Source organism: Taeniopygia guttata, chromosome 3 (genome assembly GCF_048771995.1).
Source record: "Taeniopygia guttata chromosome 3, bTaeGut7.mat, whole genome shotgun sequence".
Taxonomy (NCBI): Eukaryota; Metazoa; Chordata; class Aves; order Passeriformes; family Estrildidae; genus Taeniopygia; species Taeniopygia guttata.
In genome coordinates, this window is record NC_133027.1 from 67190638 (window position 1) to 67207781 (window position 17144).

The 17144-nt window shown below is 33.6% G+C and overlaps 1 protein-coding gene across 8 annotated transcripts in view; it reads left to right on the top strand.

The window, feature by feature from the left end:
* Positions 1 to 17144, top strand: part of STXBP5 (syntaxin binding protein 5) — a 107780-nt gene that overhangs the window by 61683 nt on the left and 28953 nt on the right. For 5 of the 8 annotated variants that reach the window (XM_072927056.1, XM_030268174.4, XM_072927057.1 and 2 more), the window contains exons 12-20: positions 424 to 496; positions 2623 to 2770; positions 3007 to 3074; positions 4065 to 4105; positions 4962 to 5182; positions 6716 to 6894; positions 8686 to 8811; positions 9293 to 9444; positions 16585 to 16650. In XM_072927056.1, coding sequence (XP_072783157.1) covers positions 424 to 496; positions 2623 to 2770; positions 3007 to 3074; positions 4065 to 4105; positions 4962 to 5182; positions 6716 to 6894; positions 8686 to 8811; positions 9293 to 9444; positions 16585 to 16650 — 1074 coding nt within the window. The remainder of the gene's footprint in view (positions 1 to 423; positions 497 to 2622; positions 2771 to 3006; positions 3075 to 4064; positions 4106 to 4961; positions 5183 to 6715; positions 6895 to 8685; positions 8812 to 9292; positions 9445 to 16584; positions 16651 to 17144) is intronic. The other 3 variants (XM_030268175.4, XM_030268178.4, XM_030268180.4) reach the window with 1 other exon arrangement.

Genomic DNA, 17144 nt, shown 5'->3' on the forward strand with positions numbered 1-17144 from the left:
AATTTAAACTTTGGAAACTTTTTCAAGTTTCTTATTTTACTGTTAAGTCAGCTGTCTTTTGAGCCATTTTGTAATCAAGTAAAATTTAAACCCCACTGAATATGAGAAAATGCAGTTTAGGGGTGGGAGGATGTTACTCAGAAATTGGCTCTTTCACTCATATCACCTACTTACAGAATTTACTCTGCATGCTCCTGTTTCTGTTATTTGAGCTGTTGAGAATATTGAATAAAAGAACATGATTTTTCCAAACTTAACTTGGATGATTCAGGAGTCTGTGTGTATAAAATATCTTCAAAAACTATAGTAATCTAAGTGGCTTTCTAATCTGAGCTGCCAGAGTGCAAGCACTGATTCCATTCTTGAGGCTGTACATGCATGGGCTCCATTTACCACTAGGTAACATTTTGTTGTTGTTTTCAGACTTTCAGGAACCGTATGCTGTAGTTGTTCTCCTAGAAAAGGACTTAGTACTGATTGACCTTGCACAAAATGGGTAAGAATTTTCTGTAGTCTTTTCAATCACTGGCTGCAGTAATCAGCCTACTGTTCTGCTTTAAAGCTTTTTAGTCTAACCTAATACCTCAGAACATAACATTTTGAATATTAAATATAAAATTTGTGCAAATGAATTGACAATCCTGTTGTATCAACTTTTTTCAAGTTAATGTATAGTAGGTGAGTAGAGTATCATGTGACTTTTTCCAGGCTTGATTGACTGACCAAAATTATTTATAGATCACTTCTGCTTTTTAAGTATCACAGTTTATTTTCAAATTGACTCCTTAGTGTTGTAAGGGGAGTTTGAAGTTTTGGGGAGCCTCCAGTTTTGTGGAAGGCAGCAGGGAAAAGAACTGATCAGATGACCCAAGTAATTTTGGCTGTTGTCATCACTTAAATATTTGCTCATCTTATTGCCAAATAAATTACTACCTGTATTGCTTAAAGTAACTCCATACGGATGCAATAATATATATAAAATTTGAATGATAACATCTACTCTCTGATTTACATCTGTGGTAAGAAAGTGCTTAAAAGGAGTATGCTATTGCAGTATTCACAAATAATACCTGCCTAAAACCTTGAGTCTCCTTGTTGCTCTGTCCATGGAGTAGTCCATACACTGTTACTAGGGGTGATTAAAAATTCTAGACACTATAAATTTTTTTTTTTTTTTTTTTTTTTTTAATGAAGGGTATTGAAGTTTGTATAGGCAGTAAAAATTAGCTGTTAAGGGATCAGGAGCAAAAGAACTAGGTAAGACCTTAGTACTGTTCCTGATTAAAAATCTCCAATGGTTAATGGAGAAAAATCCTTGTGAAGAACATTCTTCTAAGGCAAACAAACACCTATTAATATTTGTCCTCAAAGTCAATGGTGACACCTTAGATAATGAAGACTATATGGAATTTGGAAGAAGGTCAAGTTTTGTCCTAATATCTCTGCAGCTATTGAACAATTTCACTTAGGTTTTCCAAATGTTACCTGGCCATATGCTGTATCCAAAACTTGTTTCTGATATATCAATAGCATGAAGTGTCAATATTTATATTTAATTTGAAGTGCCTGAAATTTGAAGTTATATTAAAGCTTATTCTATTTCATACTAAAAGATTGTCAGCAGTTTATGTTTTTACAGTGGTCTTTGTTATGATTGACTTGCAAACTATTAGCTGTTTGACACCTGAAAAATAAATAAAATTAATACCAAAAAAATCTACAGACTTCCTTTTACCTTGTGTTCTCAGTGATTTGTCATATTTTGTTAAGCCTCTTCTGCATGTAATTTTTAAAATATATTTGTAGCTTTCCATAGAGCCTTGTATAAAGTTCCAGATGAATGTTTTCATCTGTTGTTAATTTTTCCTTTAGATGGGTTGAGAAGCTGTGTCTTTTCACCTCCACCAAGAAAGGGGAGATAAATCGTATAGCAAAAAAATATAAAATGTATAGCATGCATTTCTCTGGAGATAAATGTTCTTTGAACACAGATACATTTGCCTCTGTTAAAATTATTGACTTTTTTCCTCATTAAGCCTCTGTCACTTTTCAGACGGAGGTAGTGGTGGGGAGCATGTTTGTATTTGTTCTTCTGATTGGTAGCTGAGTGTTGCTATCTGTAATTTTCAGAAAGTGATCCTGGGATTGCAAGTAGATTAAGCAAAATTTATCCATGCAAAATGCTGGACAACTTTCTGTTTTAGTACAGTGTGCTAATACAAAGTGAGATGGGAATCTTCCTGTCTTTATCCCTAGAAGAATAGACTGAAGAGTTAGAAATAAATTCATATCTCCATGTTGCTACAGCTGAGACTTGGCAGCTTAATTTTTTCCACAGGCCACTAAATTTGTAAGCTTGAAAATATAAAGCGACAGGGAATATTAGTGTTATAGAAAAACTCTAAAAACTGTACAAACTTCAGATTCCATGTAGAGTACTACACTATTTTTATAATGTACTGGATGAGCAGTAAAGTTGTCTAGTGTATTTGTTCATAGTCTAATTTGATATTTTTCTCTGTATGAAAAGAATGCCAGCTTAGTCCTTAGTGTTTTACTTGTGTTCTGCACTTAAAAAAAGGTTTTCCCTAGATTAACAGTTAACCTTTTTTTCTTTTAAAGATATCCTATATTTGAGAATCCCTATCCTTTGACTATACATGAGTCTCCAGTTACCTGTTGTGAATATTTTGCTGATTGTCCAGTGGATCTCATACCTGCACTCTATTCAGTTGGTGCTCGACAGAAACGTCAAGGTTATAGTAAGAAGGTACAACATCTACTACACACGTTTGCATTTTAACATGCTGGGAATCACAAGCTCTAAATAACAGGAGTGGCCATACTAAGACCAAAACTTCACCTGACTCAGCCTGCCTTTGACAGTGGCTAATAGCAGGGGAGGATGGATCTAGGTGGCTAATGTCTGGGGAGGAGCTGCAGTAATTTCCCTTAACTTTGCACTGTATGATATTTTCTTCCTCAGTGTATTTGTTAATCTTCCAGGAATGGCCTATCAGTGGAGGCAACTGGGGTGTGATCACTCAGAGCTATTCCGAGATAATTATTACAGGGTAAGTGATATCATAATTTACTAATAATTTCCTTAGCTCATTAAGTAGAAATGTAAATTTTTTGTTTCTCTTTTAAAACATTGTTTTGCATGGGTGGTTTGAGTGATTCATGAAATTGTGATCACAAGACTTGTCCTTGGCATAATCTCCTTGATGTGTTACTGAGAAAGTGAAGAAGAAAGTGGAAGGGAAGGTAGCAACAAATGATAGCAGGTGTTTCACAGGCATTTTATTATGATTATGATAATGTGGTATTGTGATGTACTTACTATCAAAGTATCTTCGATCAAAATCACCTTTTTTTTCTTTGATTTTTGCAAAATACCTGAGTATTGTTTTAAAGCATGGTAGTCCGTTAAGTAGTTGCTGAGTTCAGCTCTCAAAGAGAAGCCAATTTTTTTCTCAAAAAGGACAAGCAAATACTTAAATCTGATCATTTTGAGACTGATCTTTTTAATAGTACTGTAAGGAACATAAGTGAAATTTAATTTATAACTGTGCAGTGTATCACTGAAAGTGAGAGGACTACTAAAGTTACTGTTACCTTGTACTACACATTGCGGAGACTTTGAGATAGTCATGAAAAAATATAGTCATCTGATTCTCAAACTCAAGGCTAAATAAATAAGTTAGGTGACTCATTAACAGTGGGATAACATATATTTAGGCATCTTCTTTATAAGTGCTGCTCCTAATATAGGGCATCTTTCAAAAAACTGTGCATGGTAAGGTATGCCTCATTATTTAAAATGGTAAGTGAATATGTTACTGTGGGATCATCAGGAAGTTAGCTTCCAAATGTTTTTCTAGTATCTTTTGTCCAAAGTGATTGGAGCACATGTTGGTAAAATATCGGCTTTTAATAAATTGTGAAAATAAAGTGTCACTAAAAAGACTAATAAAAATAGAATGTTAACTGTGTACTTTCCCACAGAGGTCAAGCACTCCAACTAATGATTTCATCATCTTATTTTTGTTTATATTTCATAGGCATGCTGATGGATCAATCAAGTTCTGGGATGCATCAGCAAGTAAGTGTTTTCAGTAGAGATTTTTCCCGTGCAGTTTTAAATTTTTCCTCTTCAGTTAAAGGGTCAATTACATCTGATATTCTACACAACTCACAGTGAAAAATGCAGCAAGAATTCAAAGTGGAAACTATTGCACAAAGATGTTTGAATTGCTCTAGTTGGAGCTAACCTTACTCTCGGTACTTAAAAGCTGTTTAAATCAGTCTTGGAATCGTCACCAGTTGTCTTTCAAAACTTGTGGAAAACTGGTGAGATTCCAAAAGGCTAAGGCATGTGTGGTTGTGGGAGGAAACAGATGCAATGTATATGTTTAAAAGCTGGGAGGAGGACTGTTTGAAGTGTTACAGATCTTTAATTTCGGTTTGGAGTGGGAGTGGAACCTGGAGAGGGGGGTGGGTAAGTCAAACCTGCTTGATTGTATGCTTAAAAATTCTGTTCAGCATAGATCTGTCAAAAGGAGATTCTGTTAAAGATACTTAGTTTCTTTCTAAAACAGATAAATAAACCTATTAAGGGAGAAATTGCAAGTATCCTCTTTTTTGATTCAAAAACTTTTGAGTCTTTCTAATATGACAGTCTTACTGATGAACTAGGGAAATGTGATCCAGATAAAATATGGAAATATGGAAGAGGAGAATGGATGCTGTAATTTAGTTTTTCCTAATGTTGTGATTAGTATTTATAGCAGTAATTTGGGCCATTGATAGGATAATACGCCTGTGAAGTTTGAAATCAGCATGAAGATAATTGAAAGAAAATCTAACACAGAATTAAAATTCCAATTGAGAAGGATACACTTCAAGAATTAGCTATGTGTTTAGATCAAAACTAATCTTTCTCTTTTGCTTTGTTCTAGTAACGCTGCAAGTACTCTATAAGCTAAAAACAGCCAAAGTATTTGAAAAGTCACGGAATAAAGATGACAGGCCAAACACAGATATAGTAGATGAAGATCCCTACGCTATTCAGATCATCTCATGGTGTCCAGAAAGTAGAATGCTGTGCATAGCTGGAGTTTCTGCACATGTCATTATTTATAGGTTCAGCAAGCAGGAAGTGACAACAGAAGTCATTCCGGTAAAGAGTTATGACCATTTTGCAACTTTGTAGGATTTAGCTATATTAAGACTGTTCTAGCAATTTCTTCTTTTTTTTTTTTTTTTTTTTTTTTTTTTTGTCTTTAATTATAAAATGAAATGGACAAAAATAATTGACTCAAAACAGAGATTAGGTTTTTGGAGAGAAAGTAATTAATTATGATATTCAACAAAAGTAAATATTGGACAGCAAGATACTGGTTTTCAGCAACTTTTTGAGGTTTTGAAGCCAATAATCATTCTTTGGTGTATCAAAACAAACAGTGGATCAAAACTTGGCTGTATCAAAGATAAAATAATAACAGAAGTGAATGAGCTATGGAGTTGAAGAATTTCAAAGCTTTTGGGGAGTTGGTCCCTTGAGTCCTCATAATTACCATCTGTCCTGTCAAAACTTCTGCACTATGCAGAGCTAGAAGAGGAAAAAATGTGCCAAACTTCCTGAAATCTAAGAACTTTGCTGTGTCACTGTTTTATTCTGTATAAGATACAATGATTCTATTACAAGAAGAGTAAGTTGAGACGTTTCTTGTTAAATCAGAAACACACATGTGACTTTATGTATTTGAATGTATTAACTAAAACGTAACATTTTATTGTAAAGTGTTGCCTGTTCTAAGTGTTAATTTTAGTGTAGTTGTTTTTTTTCTCTCACCTCCTTCCTCCAATACACACACACACATCACCCCCTCCGTATTCTGCTCACTTGTAAGTTGTAGTTCAAAGACCTGAGGTGTGGGGCTTTTTTTGTGTCTGTGTTTTTTTTAATGTACAAGTACATTCCCTTCTTAGGGAATAGGTTTCTTTCTAACAATTTTTTTTTTAATCAACCCCAATTAAGGTAGTCTTCAGTACTCTTCAATGCTTTAAAAATACTATATAGTTCTATGTTCTATAGTCTATGAGTCAAGTTCTATTTTGCAGATGATAATAACACACTTGAAAACTTCATTTACACTGCACTGCAGTTACTTGTGATGTTGTTACAGATCCTGGAGAAGGAAATCTAAAGTCATTATGAAAGCACAGTTCTTTAAAATGTATGATCCAGTTCAACACAACATCAAACATTGAACTAAGTCACCATGTGTACAGTATTACATCAGTAAAAGTTTAGCTGTCTGTGTGGCTTTAGCTCTGTTTTACGATTCCTGAAGTACATAAACCAAGTCATATTCATAACTGAGGATGTATGTCAGCAGAATGATAATTAAATGGGTCCAGTATTTAATTTCTTTTGCTATTAAGAAGCAAACTTTTAAAAACTGGGAAATACATCAGACATTCAAGTTCTAACAGTCTTCAGATATTCAGTCTTTAATAGTATGACTGTATTTCCGAAAACTACATTTGTTTTTGGTACACTGTTTATTAAACTGTTATCTTTCAAAAGATGGAAAAAGTTCTGGAGGTCACTGTTAGCACTAATACCCTCAGTTGCATTTCATGGATTTCATATTCAATGTTTTGAAAGGCAGACTTGACTGGTATTTTTCTTTCCTTTAATTAACAGATGCTGGAAATACGTCTCCTATATGAAATAAATGATATTGAAACTCCAGACGGTGAGCAGGTGCCACCTGTACCAACTCCAGGCACAGGTTCCAATCCCCAGTCCATTGTTCCCCAGTCTCATCCATCTACTAGTAGCAGTTCATCTGATGGACTTCGTGATAATGTCCCATGTTTAAAGTAAGTATATTCTGTTACACTTTCAGTGTCTGAAACATTGCAAGAATATGTGATTTAGAGTATATGTACTTTGATATTGTTACAGATATGCCATTGCTGGTGAAAATGTGTTATCTTGTAGAGCAAAGTTTTCCAAATATCTGAATTTTGATCACTGTTTTAAGAAATAATTATTGCAATCCTATTTTTTTTAAACTTCTTAAGCTGACTTTAAAAAAATCCTTGCCTTCTAATTTACCTTATTTTAGGAAAATATGGCATGGATGTTAGTATAGCTGTAGATGATTGTGCCTTAGAGCAAACAGTTTTTATTAGCAGCAGTTCAGTCACTTTGATATTTTATTGTCCCTGAAATTAATAGGAAAATTAATGTTTTGTGGCTCTCCTTAACTTTAGGCCAAGTATGTCTGAATAGGTTTCATTTATTTGTTTTGCAGCACCTTAAGTTTTATAAGCAAATCAGAAGTGAAAATTCTTACAGATAGCTAGCTGAGTGCTAATTCTTTAGGCTTATAAATATATATATATATTTAAAATCCTCCAGGGGAACGACTTTGCATATTGGAAAGAGAATTAATTAAATGTCCCTTTTTCATGGATCTTCACTTTGCATGATGCCTAATAGTGCAGGTCTATGACAAGTTTTTTGATCTTTTTAAATTGTGAGTTTTTTCTGTCAGCTTCTTTGTGTAAGTTTTTACCCATTTAGAGAAATTAGAGTTAAGAAAGTCTATCTTTTTTTACTCTCCTACAAGAGTGCATTATGTGACTTATGAGACGTGACTTTTTCTAACAGAATGTAAGGAATATGTAATATGTATCTAGAGATATAAAGCTAAGTATATACTTCGTTTCCTGAAGTTTAAGATTCCCAACTTGGGTTTTAATTCTTTGAGTGCATCCATCCAGAAAACAATTCTGATAGGGCTGCTTTATTTGCGTAAGAGTTTTTAAATTGTATTGATTATACTGAGTTGGAGAGGTGTATTTCTGAAGGAAACTCATCTAAGTAGAAAAATTGAAAATAGAATAATAGAATAGAAAATAGAATATTAATATATAAAATAGAAATTCTAGACCTATATAAAATATTGTTAGACCAAAATATCCATTAATGAGAATAAATGGGTAAAATAAGTGGAGTTCAGGAAACAGGAGCTTGTTCTACATAACTTTTTTTTGTGTAAAAGAAATGTGTAAGTGTATTTGTCAGCATGCAAAATAAGTCTTTACAGGAATTTCAATTCCCCCAATCCTAGCTTCATTGCATACAATTGGTCTACCATTGCAATAATTGACTTGTTTTCATTTGGTTTTGCCATATCATCAGCTTTTTATTTGCATTTATCTCAATATATTATGCTGCTGTTTCCCTTTTCATTGTGCTTATTACATGTAAACCTCTTACCCCCTTCCCTTCTCTAAATCAGAGTTCTTTTGGAAACTCTGAAAAAAAAAGAGGTTGCACTTTTTTTAGACGTTGACTGAACACCTGTATCTTTTCAAGGAAATGCAGCGTAATAGCACTGTTATGCCTTGTTCTGAGGTTGGAAAAAAATGAAACATATGTGATCATCGTTCAATTAGTTTTCAATTAGGTAGTGAATCAAAAGAAGTGAATTCCCATTTTTAATGTGGCTTTTTCTTCTTGTTGCTTTTATTTGCTTCTGATCATAGTTTTTACCATTTTCCAATATTTTAAAATACAGCATGGTATAAAATTTAATGAACTTTTTTCCCATAAGGAAAAAGTGGAGACAATGGAGACACCATGTTTTGTTTACTTTGCAGAGTTAAAAATTCTCCTCTCAAGCAGTCTCCAGGCTACCAAATAGAGCTTGTTATCCAGCTGGTGTGGGTGAGTGGAGAACCTCCTCAACAGATAACCAGCTTAGCCATCAACTCAGCATATGGCCTGTAAGTATATTCTACATGGTTCTTTTATTATTCCGTCAAACTGGTTTAAAACTATCCATTAAAATTGAGGCTTCTCTATGTGTTCACATGAGCTGCACAGCAACATAGAGGTAATCAGTTTCTTGTGCTTCTGGGAAGAATTCCTTTTGGGTCATGGCAGATACTGATGGTACCAATAGCAGAGGCAAATCAGCATCATTCTTTTTCACCTGGCACTGTACAGCCAAGAGTAAGTGTCACTTAAGACTCTGTGTCAGGTTGGCAAGGACACTGACAGTGGTCTGTTCTAATTGACACCATATTTTTACAAGAGGACAATTAATCAATACTGTACTCTAAAATACAAATATATAAATACTTACAATCTAGGATAATTCCTAAAAATTAGGAAGTATTGAATGCTGAACTGCAAAAAATATTTGTGTGAAACATTACCAACATTTAATTAGCATTGTCTTTTCTTTAACTTCTCTTTTTCCAGAGTAGTTTTTGGAAACTGTAATGGTATTGCCATGGTTGATTACCTCCAGAAGACAGTGCTCTTAAATCTAGGCACTATTGAACTGTATGGCTCCAATGATCCCTACCGCAGAGAGCCACGATCTCCCCGAAAAACTCGGCAACCATCTGGAGGTGAGTAACCTAAAACATATTTTAAGCTCAGAAGAAAAGCATGATTGGTCATCTTGTCTTTGTGTGTATTCTTTGAATACAAACAGTCTTCACTGGTTTTCATTCTTCTTGATCTGTTACTAGTGTCACTACTGCAGCTTTGTTAATTCATCTTTCCTTAAAAATTGTTGCTTAGTGGAATGTACTGATGGCTTTATACTATTACTTATTTTTTAGTGTAATGTGTATTTTAAGAAAAAATATAAATTTACCGTGGATTTATGCAGTTTACAAGAATTTGCACGGCATGAGGAAGTATCCTGATATTCCTGATAAAGCTAGTACCCACATGTTTGTATAAATCCCATTAATGTTTGCAGATAGCCTGAGTGTTTGCTGAGATCTTGTGGCTTCCTTAAAATTTGACTAGAAATGTCCCTCATGAGCTAAATCACGTTATGTTGTTAACACTGTTATGTTATGCTTGAGAGGAAACCTTTGACTGAAATGAACAAAATAAACTTCTACATACAAACTGGTAAAATAGATCTCTTTGAAATAGAAAAAAAAAAAGGACTTTGATTTTAAAATATGCTGAAGAGTGTTCTTTTTCAGCTAAAATGAAAATGACTTTTCAATCAAAATGCAAAGCTTTTTGTAACCAAAAGGAAAATTTAGTATTTTAAAATTTTCTTCTCCCTTATGTGTCATGGATACTCTTAAGTTATTTCAGAAAACAGCTGAAGACATAATAATAAACTGTTCAAAAAAACCCTTCCTCATGATTGAGTGTTAATTTCTTTAAGAGATCCAGAGTAAAGTCCTTGTAAGTTCTTCAGGTGATATTTTATTCAAATTGAAATGGATGTTCTGGGAGGTGTTTTAGTTAAATGAATGGTTTGAAAAATATCCAGTTAACACCAGTCAGCTTATTTCAGCTGAGGAATTGGATCTAAAAATCATTCATATAGAGCAGAGCATACACAGTCGGTATCCTGTCAGATAAGCTGTTAGAGAAAGAAATAGCTTTACTGTTTGACTGTGTTAATTTGTCCTGGGAGTAAAGGGCTTAAATTCTGCCTCATGCATATAGATTATATACTGCCTTTTGGAGCTTTAAACTTCACTTGTCTTTGTTTTCTTAACTGTTGTTATTTTAATCCAGTAAATTTGATTCACGTAACTCTGTGATTCAACTACATCTATAAGATGTTCATGATGAAATTCCTTTTTGCTCATTAACATAACTGTTTTATTAAGTCATATTTTTTTCATCTTAACTTCTGGTACTAACAATCTGCATGGCAATGGCATTTTAATAACCTGGTTGTAGAAGTTACTTGGCTGGCTTTTCTGTCTCAAATGTACTGTTAGTGTCTCCGTCTTTCCTTTTCTCATTGCTTCATGAAGGTATGCTGACTGTGGCTTCTTGCATGTGCGGCCTTTCTAACTTATATTCAGAGTCTGTGAAAAAGCTTCGCACCTCTTATATAAGTAAGTCATCTCATGGCATTCAAATATTGTTTGAGCATCTGAACTTGATTTTTTTTGTTTTCTTCACTCACCATAATTATTTTCTTTAGTTCTACTTAAGTAGTTGTTTTACTTATAGAAACTGATTTCAATCCAACCTGCATCCATTGTATTTCTCATTCATGATATTTTTAAAAGAAATTTAAAGGGAAAACGCAACCATAATAGTCTCTGTATTTTGTGTTTTTGAATAAATAAATCTCAAAATCAAAAAGAGATCCTATCTCAGAATTTGCTGATGTTTATACAGCTAAGATCTTACGCACAAATACAGTTATTTTACTAGAAACTTTCCTTGTTTGGTTCCCTTTCTGGTGGAAAAAGCTTCAGAAGTCCAGACTTAGAGTATTAGTAGCAATGATAAGAATAGACATTGTGATTGCAGAGAGATTATTCTTCTAAAAGTGAAAAGTTACTTTTACAAAAATGTTGTTTATAGGGATTAAGAGGTGTTTGTGAACAGCCCTGTTCAGTTCCCAAGCAGTTTTGAAGTTCAGGTATCTGTGTGAGGAAGATAAGCCATCAGAACCATGAATTACCTGAGAGAGTCTGACTTACGACATCATTCACAGCATCCAAGAATCTGGAGAACGTAAAGCTTATTTTTTAAAAGCATAGTATTGTTCCTTTTCTTAGGATACCAGTTTTCTCCAGCCATCAGGCAGAGGTAGGTAATCTCAGCCTTTTTTTAAATGAAGTAGAGCAGGTTAAACTACTGTATAAATGGAATTTAAAAAGAAAGACAACAAATGAACAAAACTGCAAAACAAACTTGAAATTGTGGCCCAAGTCTTAGTTCTGCTATTTCTTTTCCCCCAACTGAAAAAAAAAATACATCTCAGAGGATAGTCTCAGTTGCCAAATACTGCTTTCTCTATAGTCTTTCCTCCTCTACTGTCATGGCAGAAAGGGAGCTAGGCATAAAAGAAATGCCTCCACCTTAAGATGATACAGAACTGAAAACCAGGATCATTATTGTTTTGAAAAAAAGAAAAATATGGGTAGAAATCCTCAAACTAGTGAATATTGTAAAGGTGAATTTACTTGGACTATTTTATTTAGGAATAAGTTTAAACATGTTTTGTACCCGAGAATTAATTTCATAACCATGTAATTCTCTGTTTACCATCCTGACAGTATCTGGGTTAAATGGAGCAACAGTCATTTTAAAAACTGAAAATAATATCTTTAGTTATCATTTAACATTTCTCATTATTTGTAGTTCTTTCAGTGTATGTGTTGCCCAGACTTCAATAATTGCTTCAGTAATTTTCCACAAATAATGAGTCTCTTACATTTAAGTACTACCCTTTGATTTATTTATAGGATTGGAACTATATAAGATAGTAAGAACACTTTTGGATTTTGCATTCTCCCTTTCTTGGACATTCACTTTCTGCATTTAGTGTATACAAAAATGCAAGGAGCTTATGCTTCCTTGTTTTTCCTTTGAAAGACATGCCTTCATTGAATCTCTATCTTGAAAACATTTCTATTTTAATAATTCAAAATTATTTTTATCTATGAATAAGATATTTTCAATGGCTATACTACTAATAATCTTCAGGGAGTACTAGTACTTAATATTTAAATCTTCCTAGAAAAAGTGGTTTTCTATCTAATGTTTGGTTTAGAAAATTCCTATTCTTTGAGACAACAACAGTGTATTTAAGGAAAAAAAAATCTTATTAGCTTACATATGCATTCAGGCAGCCTGCAACAGAGCAGCATATTGCTATTGTGCCTTCAACCACGTCCAGAAAAGGCAGGAAGGATTGGCCCTTCCTCATTAAAAACCTGGATATTCTGAATGTTTCAGCATAAAATATCAATTCAATAGATTATCAGTAGCTGCCATCGTACTTAAGATTTAGTAAATGGTATGTCCTTAATCAAACAATTAAAAATTTACCAAGGCATCTTTTAAAAAATTTCACAGAGTAAGAGTTACATATCTTCTAAAATATGAATGGAAACGTGAGCTTTTTTCCCTTCTCTTTTGTTGCAAGAATATGATGTATTTCTCTGTCATCTTATTTTTTCTACTCAGAAAAGAAATTCAGATTCCCGTCTTAAAGCAGCATCTAATTAGAAACAAGGCTCTCTACACTAGCTAGACTGTAAAATGTCATTTCAGGCTAGCTCTACAGATACAAGCTCCCAGTTGGGATCGTGTTTTGGAATTTATCAGTGATTCGTACCAGGTATACTACTCACATGTTTTGGGTGGCAATATATAGTTTGTGAAGCATGCAGTATATGTGTTTTGTTAAGGCCTGCCAGACAGTGTCATCAGGTGCTTGTCAAGGTTAAAAGCAAAATCAACGTTTGCCTTTAGAGTCTAATAGTGAGGGGGGAGCATCTAGAAAATCAACTTTGGCCATGTGCCCAAAGACATGAAATGTGTAAGTGAAAGGTTATGGTGCGATGACACGTTGGAGGTTTACACTGTTAGGCGACATTTCCTTGATATACTCTTTGCTAAATAAGGCAGGAGTCATTAAATCAGTACTGATAAAAAAAATGAGACAGGTCATAATTTCATGATGAAACACCAAGACTTATATAGCTGTTATTTCTTCCTGCTTAGTTCCATAAGTTCACAGAAAACATGAATCATAACTCTTTTTTTGCAAATTACGGTTGGTGAGTTACAAGATTTCATGTGACTTTTTGATTAGTGCAATTTAGAACAACTCTTTAAAAGTTAGGATTTCTTAGTTCTACCAGAGACAGTTTAGGTTTCTGACAAAACTGAAGCAGTTTTTACATGCATGTGACTTTTTAAAGTTTTTACTTTATATCAAAAAGCTTTTTGACAGTAATCTATGAGTTATTCAAAAAGTGGGGTTGAGACAAACTGGAATAAAATATATGCCCAAAACTCTTCTGGAGTTGCTTGGTCATTTTTTTTCCCTTCCTCCTTCATGCACTATTTGAAATGTCATGATACCAACATCAGCTGTGACTGACATCAGCCTAGGTTGAAACTGTATCAGAAAGTTTGGTTGTTGGGCTTGGGGATCTTTTTTTGATCCTGTTTTTCAGCTTGTATTTATTTCTAAGTTTTACATCATATCAAGTTAGTTTTAGTTATAATTTTTAATTTTTTAATATTTTTTTCTATTTTCTAGTAAAGTTGTAGGTACTTCTGAGATGTGTGTTTAAAGCTTGTGCAAAAAACTAAGTCTCATGAAACTTTATATATCAGTTAATTTCAGGTGTAGTTCTGTGGAGCTTTTAATCCAGCATGGTAATGATGTCTTTAATGACATTCTTTGATTTTTGGCAATTTGGAGAGTTTTTAATTTTCTTGCTTCTGGAGTTTGTAGAGGTAAACTAAAAGCTTATTAAAAGGTCAGTTGTACATATACTGGTGTTATAGAAGGATACAGTTTTTGTATTTCTGAAACAGATAGTCTTGGATCAATTTTCTACAGAATTTTTCCAGGAGAGCTGTCTTGCTGCCAGTGCTTCCATCAGGATATCTGGGGTTTTAAGATGAATAGCAAGTTTCTTCAGCTTGGTCATGAGCAGAGCCTCCTAGTTCACAAATTTAGATCATTTTTGTTATACTCTGCTTGGTTTAATTACCTATACAATCATAGCTAAAATTACTTTTCATCTATTCCTGTTCCTTTTCTCTCTGAAGTAATAGCAGTAATGGCTATGAACAGATATCCAAGATTTATATGCCATAATGATTACCATAATGCACACTTATTCATATTAATTAAGATGTATATTAATCAAAGTATAGCATTGAGAGTTCCTGCAAAGAATTCAAGTGTGCAGGTGTCTTCATTCTTGGCTAAAGATTATTGCTGTCAATTAATGAATTTTCATAGGAGAACTAGTACAAGAAGTTAAACTCTTCTTTTGAAGGTAAAGAATTACCTTTATTGGAAAAGAGGAAATTGTGTTCCCGAACTGCATGTGTGAATTTGTTTAGTTTGGCTCCTGAGAGGGCAACTACTTCTAAGAGCACAATATGGGTTTATCCTCCCAGCACAACTATCATCTGAAACTTGTATTTCTTGTTGTGAAAGCAACTTTAGGATTTTTCAGAAATCTTTTTAAATAATCCTGTCTAGGTCAAAACATTTAGTCTCCCATGCCTGTTTAAAACTGTGATGTAAAGCTCTGGTTATCCCATAGTGTTAATTGATTTACTGACAGATGATTAAATAAATGGCTCTTTTCTTTCTTCTGTGTATTGGAAAGATATAGCTTCCACCTGGAATTTCATTTGACATTTTAGAATTCAAATTGGGTCATTTGCCAATTCTAGTCATTGAGTTTTGGGGTTTAAGCTATTCATGCTCTTAGTAATCTTAAAAGAGACTATTTTGGATAAATGGAACTGTTAATCTAACATACTTTCAATGTGTTCCACATTGATATGTTATTTCCAGAGAACCTTTTTCCCCTTTAAACTATTAACTTCTGGTTTAATGTTTGGAAATTTTTTAAGCTTTGATGAAGTAGAGCTAGAGCTGTTGTATTTTTGTTTGACAGATATGTACAGGTGGCACTTGTGAATGTGTAGTGTGCAATTGTATAGACAGGCTTTCCATGTGATACCTTTCTTGCTTTAGCCATTACCATTGCCACTCAAACTTTTTGAGTATTGGAAATATTTGTGTGCATGCAAAACTCTGTAATTTTAGCAAATATTTCTTAGCTATTACTGTTCAGTATTACATGCTTGTTTGTCTTAGTATCACATAATTAAATTTCTGTAGGAAAGCTTCATTATATAAACCTGAAATGTATTACTAACCTTAAAATATCAACAAAATGCGCTTCTCTTAATTGTGTGCAGTCCTGACAGCAATTTCTTGTCAAAAAGAAAAAAAGAAAAATTTCTTGTATACTTTTAAATTATTTAATGGAATAATATTTAGGACAATTTTGAGGCAGCTTCCATCTTTTGCATCTGATTGTGTATAACTAGGTTTTATTTCCTTCACTGGAATGAAAGGAATTAGCTTTCAGATGTTAACATACTGCAGTTTTTCAAATTGATCAGATTTGATGATGTAAGAAATTTAGTGAAATTCCTCCATGCAAGGGAGAGCACCTATCTAAACACCCCAAGACCTGAATTCTCTAAGTGACACCAATAAGGAGTTTTTATGGAAAATTAACTTGGCAATACAAATTGGCAAATACAAGGCATATCACTGCAGCAGTGGAAAAGTAGTTTGAAAAAAGGCACTCTAGTTTCACGTATCATGTGCTTGTAATCTTCAAGACCCTCTTTTATATTATTTTCTTTCACAATTACATTTTTAATTTAACTCTGATTTTTTTTTTTTTTAAAGAAATTGTGTCTGGGCTTAATATATACCTGTACCATGTAAATAATTAACTGTTTTGATAAGTTTGTCTGGCTGAAAGTATAGAGGTTTTCACTGAAATTTATTGATTATATTTTGCAAAGAAAACTTTAGTAGTATGAAGTGACTCTACAGTTACTGTGGATAATGTCAAGAAAAGCAGTATGTAACAGAAATTCTATCACAACTGGCTGTTTATCTCTAATAAGAAATGAAGTTCCTGACTGCAGTGGAAGTAAAAATAAAATGGGAACTGTATTTATAATACACTGTTTTTGTGTTTCAGCAGGTCTTTGTGATATAAATGAAGGTACAGTGGTGCCAGAAGACCGCTGCAAGTCACCCACGTCAGGTAATCATAACTTTCCCTGATCTTCAGCTTCTTATTTTCCCAGAAGATGGCATGCATGAAGTTAACACTTACTAGTTAAATAATTATATAAGACCTGTTGTCCTCTCACAAACTGGTGGAACTGTCATAAATTTTGCTATCTTGCACAACTACATTTTTAAAACAAGGCTGAATTAAGAGATGCAATAGGAATATGTCATAAAGATTGTTGAAGAGAGAATAGACTGAAATATTTATGCCTCAGGGAATATACTGCACAAGGGAATTTTGAAGCATTGACAAGAGATGCACAAATTCCTGTAATTGTTCATGTGATTGTGTTTTGTATTCCTCAAAAGTGGTAGAGATTATTTCTGAGCAAATTTACTTCTGCTTCCTCATAAGTGGGATATTACTATTTTTTCTGTGGATCAGAGGTCCTCAGACACCAGCATCTTAAGAAAGTAGGAGTTCCTTACTTAATATGCCTCCTCTTGCACCCTTTTTTCTTTTTT